We start from the raw sequence: 15,365 nt of genomic DNA on the forward strand, positions 1-15,365 counted from the left end.
ATGTTGTTGTTTTGTCAGTCAGGAAACCTAATTCTAAGAAGTGTGTGGGCTGTGGTTGTTTTTGTTTTTTTGTTTTGTTTTGTTTTTTAAGATTTATTTATTTGAAAGAACTACAGAGAGAGAGAGAGAGAGAGAGATCTTCCATCCTCTAGGCCACACCCCAAATAGCCGCAACAACTGGGGATGGGGCAGGCTAAGGTGGGAGCCAGGAGCTTCTTCCAGGTCTCCCACATGGGTGCAGGGGCCCAGGGACTTGGGCCAGCATCTGCTGCTTTTCCAGGTGCATTAGCAGGGAGCTGGATCGGAAGTGGAGCAGCCGGGACTCACACTGGCACCCATGTGAGATGCTGGTGCTGCGGGCCGGGGTTTAATCCACAGCACCATAGCAGTGGCCCACTACTGGGGACCAGTCCCAAAAAGTTTTAAACCCATTTGGAGAGAAAAAGGAGAAAACACCAACCAATAAAGCAGTTGATAGGCATCTAATTTGGCAGTTTTCCGAACCTTGTGCCCAGAAGTTTCACCCCATAACTCTAACTCTTAAATACAGCCTCCACTTGGCTGTGAAGTCAGGCCAGGCTATTGGCTGGGTAAGTCTCTCATGAAGACATATATGACAGGCTGGGGCTGGCACTGTGGCAAACCTGTGACCCTGGCATCCCATATCAGTGTCGGTTGGGTGCTGGCTACTCTACTTTCAATCCAGCTCCCTGCTAATGAGCCAGGGAAAGCAGCAGAGGATGGCTCAAGGGTTTGAGCGCCTGCCACCCACATGGGAGCCTCAGATGGGGTTCCTGGCTTCTAGTTTCAGCCTGGCTCAGCCCCAACTATTGTAGTCACTTGGGGAATGAACCAACAGAAGGAAAAAATCTCTTTCCTCTATCTCTGTGTGTGTCTGTGCATTTTAAATAAATAAAATCTATTTTTAAAAATATGATAGACTTAAGTTTAGGCAGCCCACGCGGACCTCATCTGGCTTTTCCAACCCACATACAAGCCAGCCACACCAGACAGAGCCAAGGCCTCAGTCCTGCTTCTTCCATCTCCAGGGGTCCAGAGCCTGAATTCCAGTCAGGTTCCCCAGGGATTGTTGACCAGGGGACACTGCAGTGGGAAGCAAGGGCTTTGTCCACACCCTGGCTCCAGATAGGAGGAGCTTTGTCCTGGACCCCAAAGAGGGGTACTGAGGATGGAGGAAGGCCAGGGGCAAGGCGTGGCCAAAGGCATTCATCTGGAAAAGATGGGAGGAGCCACACCCACGACAGGGAGGAGTCAGGAACCGGGGAACTCAGCCGGCCTAGAAAGGTCAAATTCCTCCAGGGTGAACTCTGAGACAGAAGGTTGGCAAGAGAGGCTGGAGGAGCGAGAGAGCCAGAGGAGGGAAGACCAAGCCATTCCCAGTCCTCCGGCAAAGGCCAGCAGCGGCAGTGCTGGGCAGGAGCCTCCCTCAGTACCTCCACCTGCCCACCCTGCCTGCTCCCTTCACCCTTCGGTGCCTGCTGGGACAGCTGGAGGGAAAGAGAGATGGAGCTGGGCAGGACTCAGATAAAGCTTGACCCCAGGTAAGTGACGGGCGGCAGGCCCTGGGCCTGGAGCCAGTTGCTAAGCAACGGTGGCCCCTATCGCTCTGGCCTCCCAACCTCCCTCCCTCCCTCCCTCCGTCCCAGAGCCCTTTGGCTCCCAGCACCCAGAATGAGACAAGACTGACGAAGGTTTGGCTGGCCTCCAGGTCCGCAGAGACACTGTGGGATCAGGCTAGTGTGTGGCAGGCCATTCAGGGCCTGGGCTTTGCCCTCAACCTGGGCAGAGGGAGATCTCAGGGGTAGGAGCTGTGGAAGGCATTCCTGGAGATAATGTAGAGGCCCTGGCTGGCAGGGGACCCGACCCTGGTGCTAAGGGATGCTTTCCCTCTGGAACCCTGCTCTTGCACCCTGGTTCATGCTAGGGCTGCTGCCCTGATGAGCGGGAAGAATTGGCTGGGGGCTCTTTGGGCACTGCAGCCAGACATGTCCCTGGCTAGTGGAGAGCCTTACGCACTAGTGGGGCCATGGGCAGGGGTGAGGGTGGGTAATGGGTAACATCCTTGTACCCAGGAGTGTTGAGGGAAAATTAGGGAACCAGGGTCCAACCTGCTACCGTCCCTTCACTCTGATGTCTCTCCAGGTACACGGCTGACCTTCTGGAGGTACTGAAAACCAATTACAATATTCCTTCTGACTGCTTCTCTTACCCGCCCACTGCAGCCCAGCTCCTGAGAGGTGAGTCAGGGTGCCTCCCCAGAGGGACCTGAAAGGAGATGCCCAGCCCAGAGGGAAGTCGGGACAGCTAGGGGAGCGGAGGCGAGGTGAGCCTGAGCTCGCCAATGGGACAGCCTGGGAGGCTGGCTGGCCTGGTGTCCATTGTACTCAAAGTCTTGGAGAAAAGCGACTCTTTAGGGAGTCAGTGGGCCTAAGGCGGGGTTGGGAGGTGGGGATGACAAGCTATCCTGGGAGGTAAGTCTGCAGGTTGGAACACCACGAGTCCCAGCCTCAAAATTTATTCAAACTGGGAACACAGGGACCTGAAGCATTTTTCAGATTCCAGAGCCTCAAGATGGTGCCCAAATGGTCCAAGCCCCACAGAATCCCCAAGAGACCTGCATCACATCCTCCTGGGGAATCAGCCCATGGCATTCTAGGGGCTGCTTATCGGGAGTGATGTGCTTTAGACTTGGGTGAACCTGTGAAAGTGTCACAGTGTTGGACTAGATCCTGTTAGAGAACTGGATCTCAGAGTCAAAGGTATAGGATGGGACCCAGCATTTTCCCTGGACACCGAAACCATTGAGGCTCAAATGGCCCTAGCATCTCTCTAGCCAGTATGGCTCACATCCGCCTTTTATTTGTTTTCCTGCTGCACGATTAACCTCCTCTGAATGCTGAACAGGAGTCCACGTCTCCAGGGTACACTTACTGCTCTCTCCACAGTTTCCTTCTACACGTGCTCACCTCACAGCGTAGACTCTATCTGAGCAGGATGATGCTGTCAGTTCATGTTAGCAGGCAGGTGGGGGCCTGTCCTTGGCTTAGCTACAGCTTCATTCCAGATGCTTGGAATCAGAGTGATGGCCAGTTGCCGGAGTGTCCAGGGACGCCTGGTAGCCTCTCTGCGGTAGTGCCAGTGGATGCTGCTACACTGCAGCTAGTGGTCCAAGTCTTCCCTTCCACCAGGAGTTCTAAGCCCAGGGGACACTTGGCAATGTTTAGAGACTGTTCTAGTTGCAACAGTGAGGCTGCTACACCTCCTGCAGTGCCCAAAGTGTCAACAGTGCTGAAGTTGAGAACCTTTGCCTGACACCACGGAAGTGGTCCTTCCATTGCTTTGTTACACAGAGAATGTGCAAACAGAAACACCAAGGACTACCAGAGAAGAGAGTATTATAGGACTGCCAGTCAAGCAAGCTGCCATGTTACAGGTACAGGGAGTAAGATTGGCAGGTGGTGCACACTCCTGGGGCAGGGTGGTGACAAAACCATCAGGTGAGGTCCCCTAACGCTGGGGAGCTGGATCTGGTAGGATTCAAAGTTACTGGAAGAGGAGCATGGGAGGGGTGGGCAGGCAAGGCGTGCCTGATGAATGTCAGGCACAGAGCTGTACTTTATCCTGTAGACAGAAAGCTGTGGGAGCTGTGAGGGCTGAGGCGGGGAGGAGCTCTGGTTTAAAGAATGCTTCAGGACCATTAATCAGTAATCAGGAGGGACCGCCTTAAGAAGCAGGCACATAAATTAGAGGTTAGTGACCAGACCCAGCAGGTGGAAAAGGGGTTGTGCCAGGGCAGAGGCAGGAAAGGAAGGGAAGTACCAGAAAACACACAGGTAACCCAAAGAGCAGGCGATGTAGTGAATATCCAGACACAGCTAGGGCAGGTGCTGGGTGATGACACAGTCAGAAGCAGGAGAACCAGGAAGTGGATGGAGGATATACAGGAAAATTCCCTCCTTGCTTCATTTACAAATTCTGTAGGTCCTTAAATTAAATGCCACTTCAGAAAGAGTTATTCTAGAGGAACTACGGAATCTTTTAATAAACAGTTTTTGAGATGCCTGGGATTGCAATTATATACCTTACAGGATTTTTTTTTTTAAATGGACTGACCCAATCATATGCAAGTAAATAGAGGGTCCAAGAAAACCCAAGGCAACTTTGAAAAGGGGGAAGGAGGAATGCTGTCTTATCAGGGATTAAGGCTCACCACAAGGCAGTCATAATGAAAGCAATGAGGTGATAATGGCAAGGACCTGACAGAACAGAGAGCATAACAGAGGGCTCAGAAATAGAGCTTTCCTACTTGGGGACTTGACACAGGAAAGGATGCTCCCCATGGCGGTGGGACAGGACAGACTTGGCCTGGGGTAGGGACGCTGTGGTACATCAGGTTAAGCTGCTGCTTGGGACACCAGCCTCCCATATCAGAGTGCTGGTTTGAGTCCCAGCTGCCCCACTTCCAATCCAGCTTCCTGCTAATGTGCCTGGAAGGCAGCAGAGGATGGTTCAAGTCCTTGGGTCCCTCTCACCCACATGGGAGACCCCGATGGAGCTCCTGGCTTCTGGCTTTGGCTTGGCTCAGACTTGGATGTTGCGGGCATTTGGCGATAGAAAATCTCTCTCTTTGTATCTCACTCTCTGCCACTCTACCTTCCAAATAAATAAAATTTTTAAAAAATAAGAGATGTGGGACAATTGCCTGTCCCAGATAATAACTATGCATGAAATTACTCCAGGGGCCAGCGCCGTGGCATAGCGGGTAGAGCCGCCACTTGCAGTGCCGGCATCCCATATGGGCACTGCTTCCAGTCCCGGCTGCTCCACTTCCCATCCAGCTCTCTGCTGTGGCCTGGGAAAGCAGTGGAAGATGGCTAAAGTCCTTGGGCCCCTGCACCCACATGGGAGACCCGGAGGAAGCTCCTGGCTCCAGGCTTCAGATTAGCACAGCTCTGGCAGTTGCAGCCAACTGCGGAGTGAACCAGTGGATGGAAGAACTCTCTCTCTCTCTCTCTCTCACTCTCTCTCTCTCTGCCTCTCCTTCTCTATGTAACTCTTTCAAATAAATAAATAAATCTTAAAAAAAAAAAAAAGAACCTGGAATCCAGTCACTCCAATCTAAGATTTGTATGTCCCGAGTGACATAATTAAAAAAAATTGGGCCGGCACCACAGCTCACTAGGCTAATCCTCCGCCTTGCGGCGCCAGCACACCGGGTTCTAGTCCCGGTCGGGGCGCCGGATTCTGTCCTGGTTACCCCTCTTCCAGGCCAGCTCTCTGCTGTGGCCAGGGAGTGCAGTGGAGGATGGCCCAAGTGCTTGGGCCCTGCACCCGCATGGGAGACCAGGAGAAGCACCTGGCTCCTGCCATCAGATCAGCGCGGTGCACCGGCCGCAGCACGCCGGCCGAGGCGGCCATTGGAGGGTGAACCAACGGCAAAAGGAAGACCTTTCTCTCTGTCTCTCTCACTGTCCACTCTGCCTGTCCAAAAAAAAAAAAAAAAAAAAAAAGAAAAGAAAAGAAAAAAAAAATTGCTCCAAAGTAGCTCTAATTCAGACAGACTAAATACCTCAATGTAAAATGCAAACACTTTCACAAAGAAAATATGGAAGGATATCTTTATGATTGAGAACAGAGAATAATTTCTACTTATTTATTTGAAACTCAGGAAAAAGAGAGAGAGAGAGAGAAAGAGAGAGAGAGAGATCTTCCATCCTCTGATTTACTCCCCAGATGGCCTCAATGGCCAGCTCCGGGTCAGGCCGAATCCAGGAGCCAGGAACTTCATCTGGGTCTTCCACGTGGGTGCAGGGGCCCAAGAACTTGGGCCATCTTCTGTTTCTTTCCCAGGTACATTTGCAGGGAGCTGGGTTGGAAGTGGAGCAGTACCATATGGGTACTCAACCTGGTACCCATATGGGATGCCAGTGCAGCAGCTGTTGGCTTTACTAGCTATGCCACAGTGCTGGCTCCCAAGAATAATTTCTTAAAACAAAAGAATTCACAAATGATCATGAAGGTTGACCACACAGAGCAAAAAACTTCCATATAAACTAAAAGTACTGCAAACAAAGTTAAAAAGTAAAACACAAACCAGGAGATGTTTTCAAATCTCTGACCAACAAAGCATCTGCAGTCACTATAAGAAAAATTAACCAATAAAAGTTGAATAAAATATATGAACAACTAATAGAAGGAAAAAACTCCAGTCAATAAATACTCAAAAAGATGCTTGCCTTTGCTAACAATCAGGGAACTGCAAATTAAACGATAGTTGCTAAACAAATAATTGTATTTGTGATGGTTAGACAAGTATTTCCCAAAGTGTTATTAAATCAAAACTCTTGAGACCGAGGGAACTCTTGAAACACAAGGATTTATTGAACCCTTATAGATGATAGCAAAAAAAAGGGAAAAAAAAAAAAAAGACTGGACCTTGGGACAAGTTCCCAAAACTATCAGCAGCAAGGCTGGATAGCAGTTGAGAAAATGTCCACTTTTTATGATCCAAACGTGAAGAGGAACGGGTGTTCAGTGCAGTGGTTTAGACGACACTTGGAGCGCCTCCATCCCGCCCTGGAGCGACAGGCTGTGTTCTGATTCCAACGTTCTGCTAAATGCATCCTCAGCCAGCGGATGACAGCCAAAGTACCTATGGCTCTGCACCCAACTAGGAGACCTGGATTGAGTTCCTGGCTCCCCTCTTTGGCCTGGCCCAGTATTGGCTGTTGCAAGCATCCGGGGAGTAAACCAGCAGAGATCTCTCTGTCTGCTTCTCTTTCTGTGTCTCTCTGATTTTCAAATTAAAAAAATATATATATTTTTAACTTGGAGGAAGAAAGCATAGGGCCTGGACAACCCAGTCAGGGGTGTGTGGGACAGATGGTCTGTAAGGAGAAGCACTTGCTGCTGCTGGGCTGGTTGGAACTAGGAGCAGGAAGCGGTGGTGTCCATGGGATCACTATGGGAATGTAATCAAATTTAGGACATTTCAGAAACTTTCTCTTTTCCATGTCTTCTATGGGATATTAGAGGGAATAGTAGTCCCCAGGAGGCATGAGGAAAACAGCTCTATGGGAAATTGTCATACAAGATACATTCTATTAATTGCTTTTGGAAATGAACAATGTAAATAAATGAGTAGATTGAAAACTTCAGTGTGCTTTGCAGGAAAGAAACATTGAACTTTGAGGCATATTAAAATATGGAACTCTTTTGTCCCATAATATCTGAAAAGGGAGAACTGTGGGGCCGGCATTGTGGTGTAGCGAGTTAAGCTGCTGCCTTCAGTGCCGGCATCCCATATGGGCGCCAGTCGAGTCCCAGCTGCTCCACTTCCAATGCAGCTCCCTGCTAATGCACCTGGGAAAGCAGCAGAAGATGACCCAAATACTTGGGCCTAAGCACCCACACGGGAGACCCGGAAGAAGCTCCTGGCTCCTGGCTTTGGCCTGTCCCAGTCCCAGCTGCTGCAGCCATTTGAGGAGTGAACAAGAGGATGAAAGCATTCTCTCTCTCTCTCCTTCTCTATCTCTCTAATTCTGCCTTTCAAATAAAAAAAAATGAATCTTTTAAGAAAACAAAGGTTGGGAGGGGGGACTGGGTTGGAACAGGACAGTAAGGAAGGGGGTGAACTTCCAGGAGGGTCAAGGAGCGGGATGCAGAGCAGTGATTTCAGGCCACGGATGTGGAGAAATTCTCTCCTAGCGTTTACACTGTGGAAGTGAGACAACAGCCTAAAGATACTGCACACAGGAAGAAAAACAGAGCACCAAGAACAGCAGTTAGAGGAAACTGCCAATCAGAATCTGCCCTGTCCTCCCCTCTCCCTGGGAGGGGCTCCTGCACCAGCCAGGACACCAAACTGTGGTCAGAGATAAAGGGGCCCCCTCAGACAAAGCACACAGAAACAGAGGGGGAGGAGAAGTGTGCCCTGAAATAAGAGCAGCCGGGATCAATGTGCTGGCTTTTTTTTTTTCTTCTTCTTCTTCTTCTTTTTTTTTTTTTTTTAACAAATGCGTGTTCATCCTGGCTGCCTCTTGTGGCGCTGCCAGGGATGACAGACCAGGTGAGCAGTCAGTCTCCTTCCCCCGTGCTTTAGCTTCAGCGGTCGTGTCTGGGCTGCCCTCTTGCTCCAGGGTCTCCTCCTGCTTCACTCCCCAGGGCACCAGGACGGCTGACTGCCCCCTGACAGTCTTCCCCACTTGCTGCGCCTGTCTGACCAGTCAGGAGGCGCAAAGGGGTGCAGAGACGGAGACAGAGGAGCGCAGGGACTGAGTCACTAAGCACACAGAACTCTGTTTAAGAGGAATTGTTGCCTTAGTGAGTCACATGTGTACAAGCACGTATGATGACTACATTAATTTTTTCCGTTAGCACTGGTGAGGCCAGATCAGATTCTCTGTTTGTTAACCTCTGGCTGTTACCAGGTGAACTTGTTAACCATGTAGCTGACTGGGCCCACCCCAGATCGACTGAGGCGGTGTGTCTGAGAGGAGGGGCTGCACAACTGATTTTTAGCAGCTTCCCCAGAGGATTCTAACAGCTGAAGTTTGGGAGGCACTAAGACAAAGTATGAGGCCACCATGGGCCAGACGTCCTTGGAGTCTTTATTTGGATCCATTTCTTTTTTATTAATGTCCTAGCTTTATTCATGGTGTCACTTTGGTGAAAACAAATGCAAGCAGCACTAGGGTATACCATTAATTACACGCTGCTACAATCACAGTTGCCCAGGTCTGCGAGGGTGGCATCTGGCACCAGAGGCAGAAAAGTGAATAAACCCTGCTGGGCCTCTTAATTCGCAGTCTCACTAACTGTATAAACCTTGTTTGGTGTCTGTACCCTGGTCCAAGAAGATCTTATCATACCTAGGATTATCTGATCTGGGCTCCCATCCATGTAGCAGGGTGACTACTTCCTGGCCACATGTTAGATACTTTCAAGTATAAAAAACAGTCATTCTGGGGCCAGCACTGTGGCATAGCCAGTAAAGCAGCCACCTGTGATGCTGGCATATCATATGGGTGCCAGTTCGTGTCCTGGCATGGCTGCTCCACTTCTGATCCAGTTCCGTTAACGGCCTGGGAAAAGCAGTGGATGATGGCCCAAGTATTTGGGGACCTGCCACCCACGTGGCAGACCCGGATCAAGCTCCTGCCTCCTGCCTCCTGGCTCCTGGCCTGGCTCAGCTCCAGCCATTGCAGCCATTTGAGCAGCGAACCAGCAGATGGAAGATCTCTGTCTCTACCTCTTTCTCTGTAATTCCTTCAAACAAATAAATCTTTAACAAAACAAAACAAAACCACAAACCAGTCATTCTTCTACACAGATGGGAACCTAAACCGGAAGCTAATTCTAGACAAGGCAGTTTAGACCCTGGTGAGGAAGGCTGCACCTTCCCCTTCAGCTCTGGTCCTCAGCTCACTGGAGGCTGCCTCCTGCTCCTCTCTCTAGCCTTGGGCCCTGTGGAGATTACCCTCAGCTGCATCCTGACCTTGCTTGCCCTGGGCTCGATCGCCATCTTCCTGGAGAATGCTGTCTACTTGCACAAGAACACAAGCTGTCCCATCAAGAGGAAGACTCTGCTCTGGATGAGCTCTGCCCCCACGGTGAGAGCCTGGAGCTGCCCTCCAGGAGGGACTGGAGAAGAGGCAGGGACCATGTTGAGAAGTCCTCTAAACTCAACAGCACATGTCACTACCACGTCAGGGTTTATAATCTGATGGGACTGGGAATCAGGACCCTAGCCTGGAAGGCTGCAGAGACAGCTAGAGAAGCTGCTCAGTCCACCGGTGGCCCCACTCACCTCCCCCAAGGTGCAGTGTCTCTGTTGTTAAGAGCAAATCCCCTTCCTGGGCAGCGGGCACTGGGTTTTCAGTGTAGAATTTTTTTTCCTGGGCCTTTTTTATTGCACTGCCATAGCATGTTAAGTCCTTGGTTTGCGTGATATAATTAGTGATTTTTCCAGTTGGCAACTGTTGAAGAATGGTGCCTCAGGTGGACAGGTTTTGCTTCCTGGGGCCTTTGCCACAAAAGGTCTGTCGTAATCTGTCTCTTGTTTCTCTGCAAGCAGGTGGTGTCTATAATCTGCTGCTTTGGTCTCTGGATCCCTCGTTCCCTCATGCTTGTGGAACTGGTAACAACCTCGTGAGTGTCCCGCCTCTCCCCCGACTCAGGGCTGGGCATTTCTCAGGGGTCCCCTTCATTCCCCACTCACCAGGACGCCAAAGTCCGTGTCTTTAGTCCCAGGTGATGATGAATCTAGCATTTCTCCAATCATGCTACGCCAGGGCTCCTGTTCAGGCAATGCCATTGACACATCCCTCAGGCACCTCTTTGTTCCAACAGCCCCCAACTCCCCTCTGCCCTGCACTCTGGGTCATGTCCTCTCTTTCACTCCTCTTGAGTCACACAAACAGAATGCCCAGCCCCTATCACCTTTCCCTACAGCCTTGTGGTGGCAGACACGCCCCCTCACACCCACAGTCCCACTTCTTCCCCAGGTTTTATTCTCTGTGCTTTTACCTACTGATGATGGTCATGGTGGAAGGCTTTGGCGGGAAGGAGGCAGTACTGCGGGCATTGAAGGACACACCGATGATGATCCACACAGGCCCCTGCTGCTGCTGCTGCCCCTGCTGCCCCCGGTTCGTGCTCACCAGGTAGGGAAAGAGGAACAGGTGAGCCTCTTATGGCTGGCAGGCCCTGCTTCAAGGCTCTTGGACTTGGCTTTGAACAGGACAAAGCCAATGATGAAAGGGTTGAAAGGGTGTGTAGCCTGCGGTCAGGACCTACACAGGGGCACCCAACCCCATGCAGCAGGGAGCAGAGGAAGGGGAACTCCTCTAAGTTCCCATCTCTCAAGCTCACAGTCCCTTTAGCCACACAGAGGAAACTGACCTTTGGGCCATTTACTTTCCATTTTGGTTAATGAGGTTGAGGTGGGCACCCTGGCAACTCTTGCTCAAAAGGCAGCATTCAGGTGTGGAGGTGGGTGGAAGGCACAGAGCGTTCCCAATGCTAACATCCTAGCTTTTTTCTGTGTCCCTATCCATTTAATCATTTTGGTGTTCTGTTGGTGGCCAAGCCTCAGCCCAGGAGTCCGGAGAGGAGGCTGGAGGGGAGGGGGTCTTTGGGGGTGGGTGTTTTGTGGGTCCATGTTTCTAATCCTCTTCTTCCCTTAGGAAGAAGCTTAAGCTGCTGATGTTGGGCCCATTCCAATATGCGTTCTTCAAGATCTCGCTGGGCCTCGTGGGCCTGTTTCTCATCCCTGATGGCATCTATGATGCAGCAGACGTAAGCCAGGAGGAAGGGGCAGCAACGTCAAAGACACATTTAGTACCTCTGGGATCCAGGAGGAGGAGTAGTCCGAGCCTACAGTCCGGATACAAGACCCCAGGGGCAGGGTGGTCATGGAAAGGTAGAGGCTCAGGGACTCTGATGAGGAGAGACAGGTCTGGTACAGGCCAAGGCTTTGGGGCTTTTTTTAAAAATCGACTTTTGCACCATGGCAGGAGGGAAATTAAAGGAGGAGAAAAGGGCTTGCCTTCCTCTCTGCTAGTTTCTGGTCTCTCACCAGATTTCCGAGAGGAGCACAGCACTATGGATCAACACTTTCCTCGGTGTGTCCACCCTGTTGGCTCTCTGGGCCCTGGGCATCATTTTCCGTCAGGCCAGGCTGCACTTGCGTGAGCAGAACATGGGAGCCAAATTTGCTCTGTTCCAGGTAAGTACACTCTGGGAGAGAAAGGTGGTTTAATAATAAAGCTACAAATGATTGGGATTAGGTGAGACTAATAAAGGCTAAAATGAAATCTGGGAATCTGTCTCTTAAGCCTGGGTTTCCCATGAGATTTAGAAAATGGTTCTCACCCTTCCAACCTTTTGCCTTTCTGGCTGTAACAGTTTCCCAGGACTGCCATAACAAAACACTGCCAACTGGGTGGCTCACAACACTAATTTATGGTCTCACCGTTTTGGAGGCGGAAGTCCAAAATCAAGGAGTTAGCAGGGCTGCGTGCCTCTTTCTAGTGTCTGGTGTGGCCAGCAATTCTTGGTCACAGCTGCATCACTCCAGTGTCTGCTTTCATTGCCACATGGCCTTCTCTTTACATGTGTCTGTATCTCAGTCTCTTTTTATTTAAGATTTATTTCTTTATTCATTTGAAAGTCAGAGTTAGAGAAGGAGGGAGAGAGAGAGAGGGAGGGAGGGAAGGAGGGAGGGAGGGAGAGAAAATCTTCAATTCACTGGTTCACTTCCCAGATGGCTGCAATGGTCTGGGCTAGGCCAGGTCAAAGCCAGGAACCAGGAGTTCCATCTGAGTCTCCCATGTGGGTGGCTGGGGCCCAAACACTTGGGCCACCTTCAGCTGCTTTTCTCAGGCCATTAGCAGGGAGCTGGATTGGAAGTGGAGCAGCTGGGACATAAACTGGAGCCCATATGGGATGCCAGTGTTGCAGGTGGCAGCTTTACCAACTATGCCACAAGGCCAGCTCCTCCTCTCCTATTCTTGTATCAGTCATGTTGGATTAAAGGCCCTCCCACTATAATCTTTGCAATGACCCTGTTTCTAGATAAGGTCACATTCTGAGGTAATGGGGGGTCAGAACTTTGGCATGTCTTTTGGGGGGACATAATTCAACCTATTATGTATATTATCAAGCTATCTATTACTTCCCAAAGTCCTATAATCCATTAAGACTAGCAGCAGCAGCAGCACATCACAACTGCTATTCTCTACCTGCACCATGTGCTAGGAATTTTTATATAACACAAATTTTCACAATACTCTCAGGAATCATTACTATTCCAATTCTACAAAGATCTAGTTCTACAAAGATTCTACTGAGATCCAGAGAGGTTATAAGGCTTGCTCAGTGGCACAAAAGGGATGGGGCTAGAATTTAAACCCAGGGCTAACTTCCAAACTAACATTCCTTCTTCAGGTCACTGTCCCTTCACCTTCACACTTCTGGAAATTCTCCCCCAGGCACACTTGGTCACCGTATACACTTTGTGTTCTCTGTACCCAAAGACGACTTAGCTTCCAAATGCAATGACTCCAAAACCATTTTTCCTTCTCTGTTCTTTCTGTCTCATTGCTGGGCCCGTTTACTCCCCAGACATAATGAGTGCTTTACAATCAGAGAGGTTTTGCATACATTCTCATTAGATCTGAGCACATGTGAATTTCTACGCACATCTCCATATACTTTCCTCCTGCTCTGTCTTTCGTCTCCTTCATTGTCATTTTGTGGTGCTCTCCATCTTTGTCCTAGTCTTCAACTTCTTTCATTGTGGTGAAATTCACACAACATAAAATTTACCATCTCCATGATTCTTTAAGTGAACATTCACATTACTGTGCAAACATCACCACCACCCATCTCTGGAATTTTTTCAAGTTCCCCAACTGACATTCTGTACCTATTAAACACTCATTCACCATTGCTCCTTCCTCCTATAGCCCCAGGCATGAGTTTTCAAATGGCGTCTTTAGAAAAAAATATTTATTTATTTGGGAGGGAGGGACAGAGGTAAAGAGATGGAGAGAGGCAAAAAGGGGAAGAGAGATGGAGGAAGAGAGAGAGGGGGAATCAGAAGGGGAAAAGAGAGAGTATGAGTTTCCACCCACTGATTCACCCCCATGCCTTCAATGGCCTAGGGCTGGACCAGAAATTAAGCCAGGTACTAGGAAATCAATCCAGGAACCCAATTACTTGAGCCATCATCATTGCCTCCCTGGGTCTCATCAGCAGGAAGTTGGAGTCAGGTACCAGAGCTGGGTCTCAACCCAGGCACTCCAATGTGGGACACGGGCATCTGAAGCACTAGACTAAATGCCTGCTCCTCAAAGGCCATAGGTCATTTTAATGGCTAACTGTCCATCATCCTAGGAGCAAGGATCTCTTGGGTACTTGAACTAGACTGAATTATTCTTCTGTCATCATTTACCTTTCTCATCTATTAACTGCTTATTAGTAGCCATGGCTAAGAGATGGAAATAAAAAGCCTCAATAAAATATTGTGTAGGTAGAAGATTATAATTTGCCTAAAGATTAAAACACCAAAATTTTTAACTAACTGCACACATAATGGAGGCCAAATCTGCAGTGAAAGAAGGCCCAGCAGTGGGCTAGCTGGCCTCAGTACCATGGATGGCAGCTCCCAACCCACCTCTCTTTTTTGTTCCACAGACACTTCTTATCCTGAGTGCCCTTCAGCCTTCCATTTTCTCAGTCTTGGCCAATGGTGGGCAGATTGCTTGTTCACCTCCCTATTCCTCAAAGACCAGATCTCAAGGTGAGCACATAAAGGCACCTATCCCATTGTGAGGAGGACAAAAAGTGAGAGCATCAGGAAAGGGGGCCTTAGAAAAGAGGTCAGGTCAGCCTGATTCTGCATGGAATGTTAAGGGATCTCCAAGAAATCCCTGCAGAGACTTTAAGGAGAAGATGGCCTCTGATCACACAGAGAACTGCAACTTCTCAGCCTGAAGCCAGCCGTGATGGCCAACCTAGGTCCAATCTCAGCTCCTGGAAGAATGGGTATAGTTAGAAAGCAGAAGGTCATGCTGATAAAACACACACAAGAAATGGGTTTGCATGCCCGCTTTAGGACATCAAGTAAGAGAGCCAAGTTCCGGTTCTGGCTCTACCATTACTTTGCTCTGTTACTTATGACAATTTAGTACCTCTAGGTCCTGGTTTAGTGATAAATTGAAGAAAGTATTGTTTGACTCATATGGTGGGGCTGCTGGTGGGATACTACCCCTTAGTATAACCTGCATTATATTTCATCCCACACTGCAGTGATGAATTGCCACCTCCTCATACTAGAGAGTTTTCTGATAACCGTCTTGACACGAATGTACTACCGAAGGAAAGACCACAAGGTTGGGTATGAAGCTTTCTCTTCTCCAGACCTGGACTCAAACCTCAAAGCCTGAGGGAGATGACCTGAATAATGGAAAAGACACTGTACTCATTAGAGGAACACACGATTTCTTCACTGCCCCTCAACTTTGATCAAATAGGGAAGGATTCCTGTTGCCTAAACAAGGTGGCAGGTCATATATTTAACTACGGAGATGAAGGTATATTATGCAATACTATGAAAATGTTTGAATATTGCCCAGGGGACATACTTTTTAGGTTTTATAATAAATAAATAGAATGAAGTCTAAAATTCTGTAACTGAGTACATTGCCTCTGTGGGTGCCACTATTAGCCCTTAAGCTTACTTAAAAGTCGCTCAGCTTTCCCAAAGCAGATGAAAGGGAGGAGTACTTGGTACTGTGTCTGGTATACAAATAGCAGTAGTGCTTGACTAGGCAAAGCAG

At 49.3% G+C, this 15,365-nt stretch overlaps 1 protein-coding gene across 1 annotated transcript; it reads left to right on the forward strand.

Annotated features, from left to right (window-relative positions):
* Nucleotides 1–1,274: 1,274 nt before the first annotated feature.
* Nucleotides 1,275–15,211, forward strand: SLC51A (solute carrier family 51 member A). The gene is made up of 9 exons (XM_002716536.6): nt 1,275–1,562; nt 2,164–2,258; nt 9,478–9,632; nt 10,097–10,170; nt 10,527–10,685; nt 11,208–11,319; nt 11,603–11,749; nt 14,221–14,326; nt 14,836–15,211. Exons 1-9 carry the CDS (start codon nt 1,525–1,527, stop codon nt 14,970–14,972), a joined length of 1,023 nt encoding a protein of 340 aa, XP_002716582.1. The 5' UTR covers nt 1,275–1,524; the 3' UTR covers nt 14,973–15,211.
* The last annotated feature ends 154 nt before the right edge of the window (nt 15,212–15,365 follow it).

Source organism: Oryctolagus cuniculus, chromosome 4, assembly GCF_051225735.1.
Source record: "Oryctolagus cuniculus isolate XC-2025 breed Fujian yellow rabbit chromosome 4, ASM5122573v1, whole genome shotgun sequence".
Taxonomy (NCBI): domain Eukaryota; kingdom Metazoa; phylum Chordata; class Mammalia; order Lagomorpha; family Leporidae; genus Oryctolagus; species Oryctolagus cuniculus.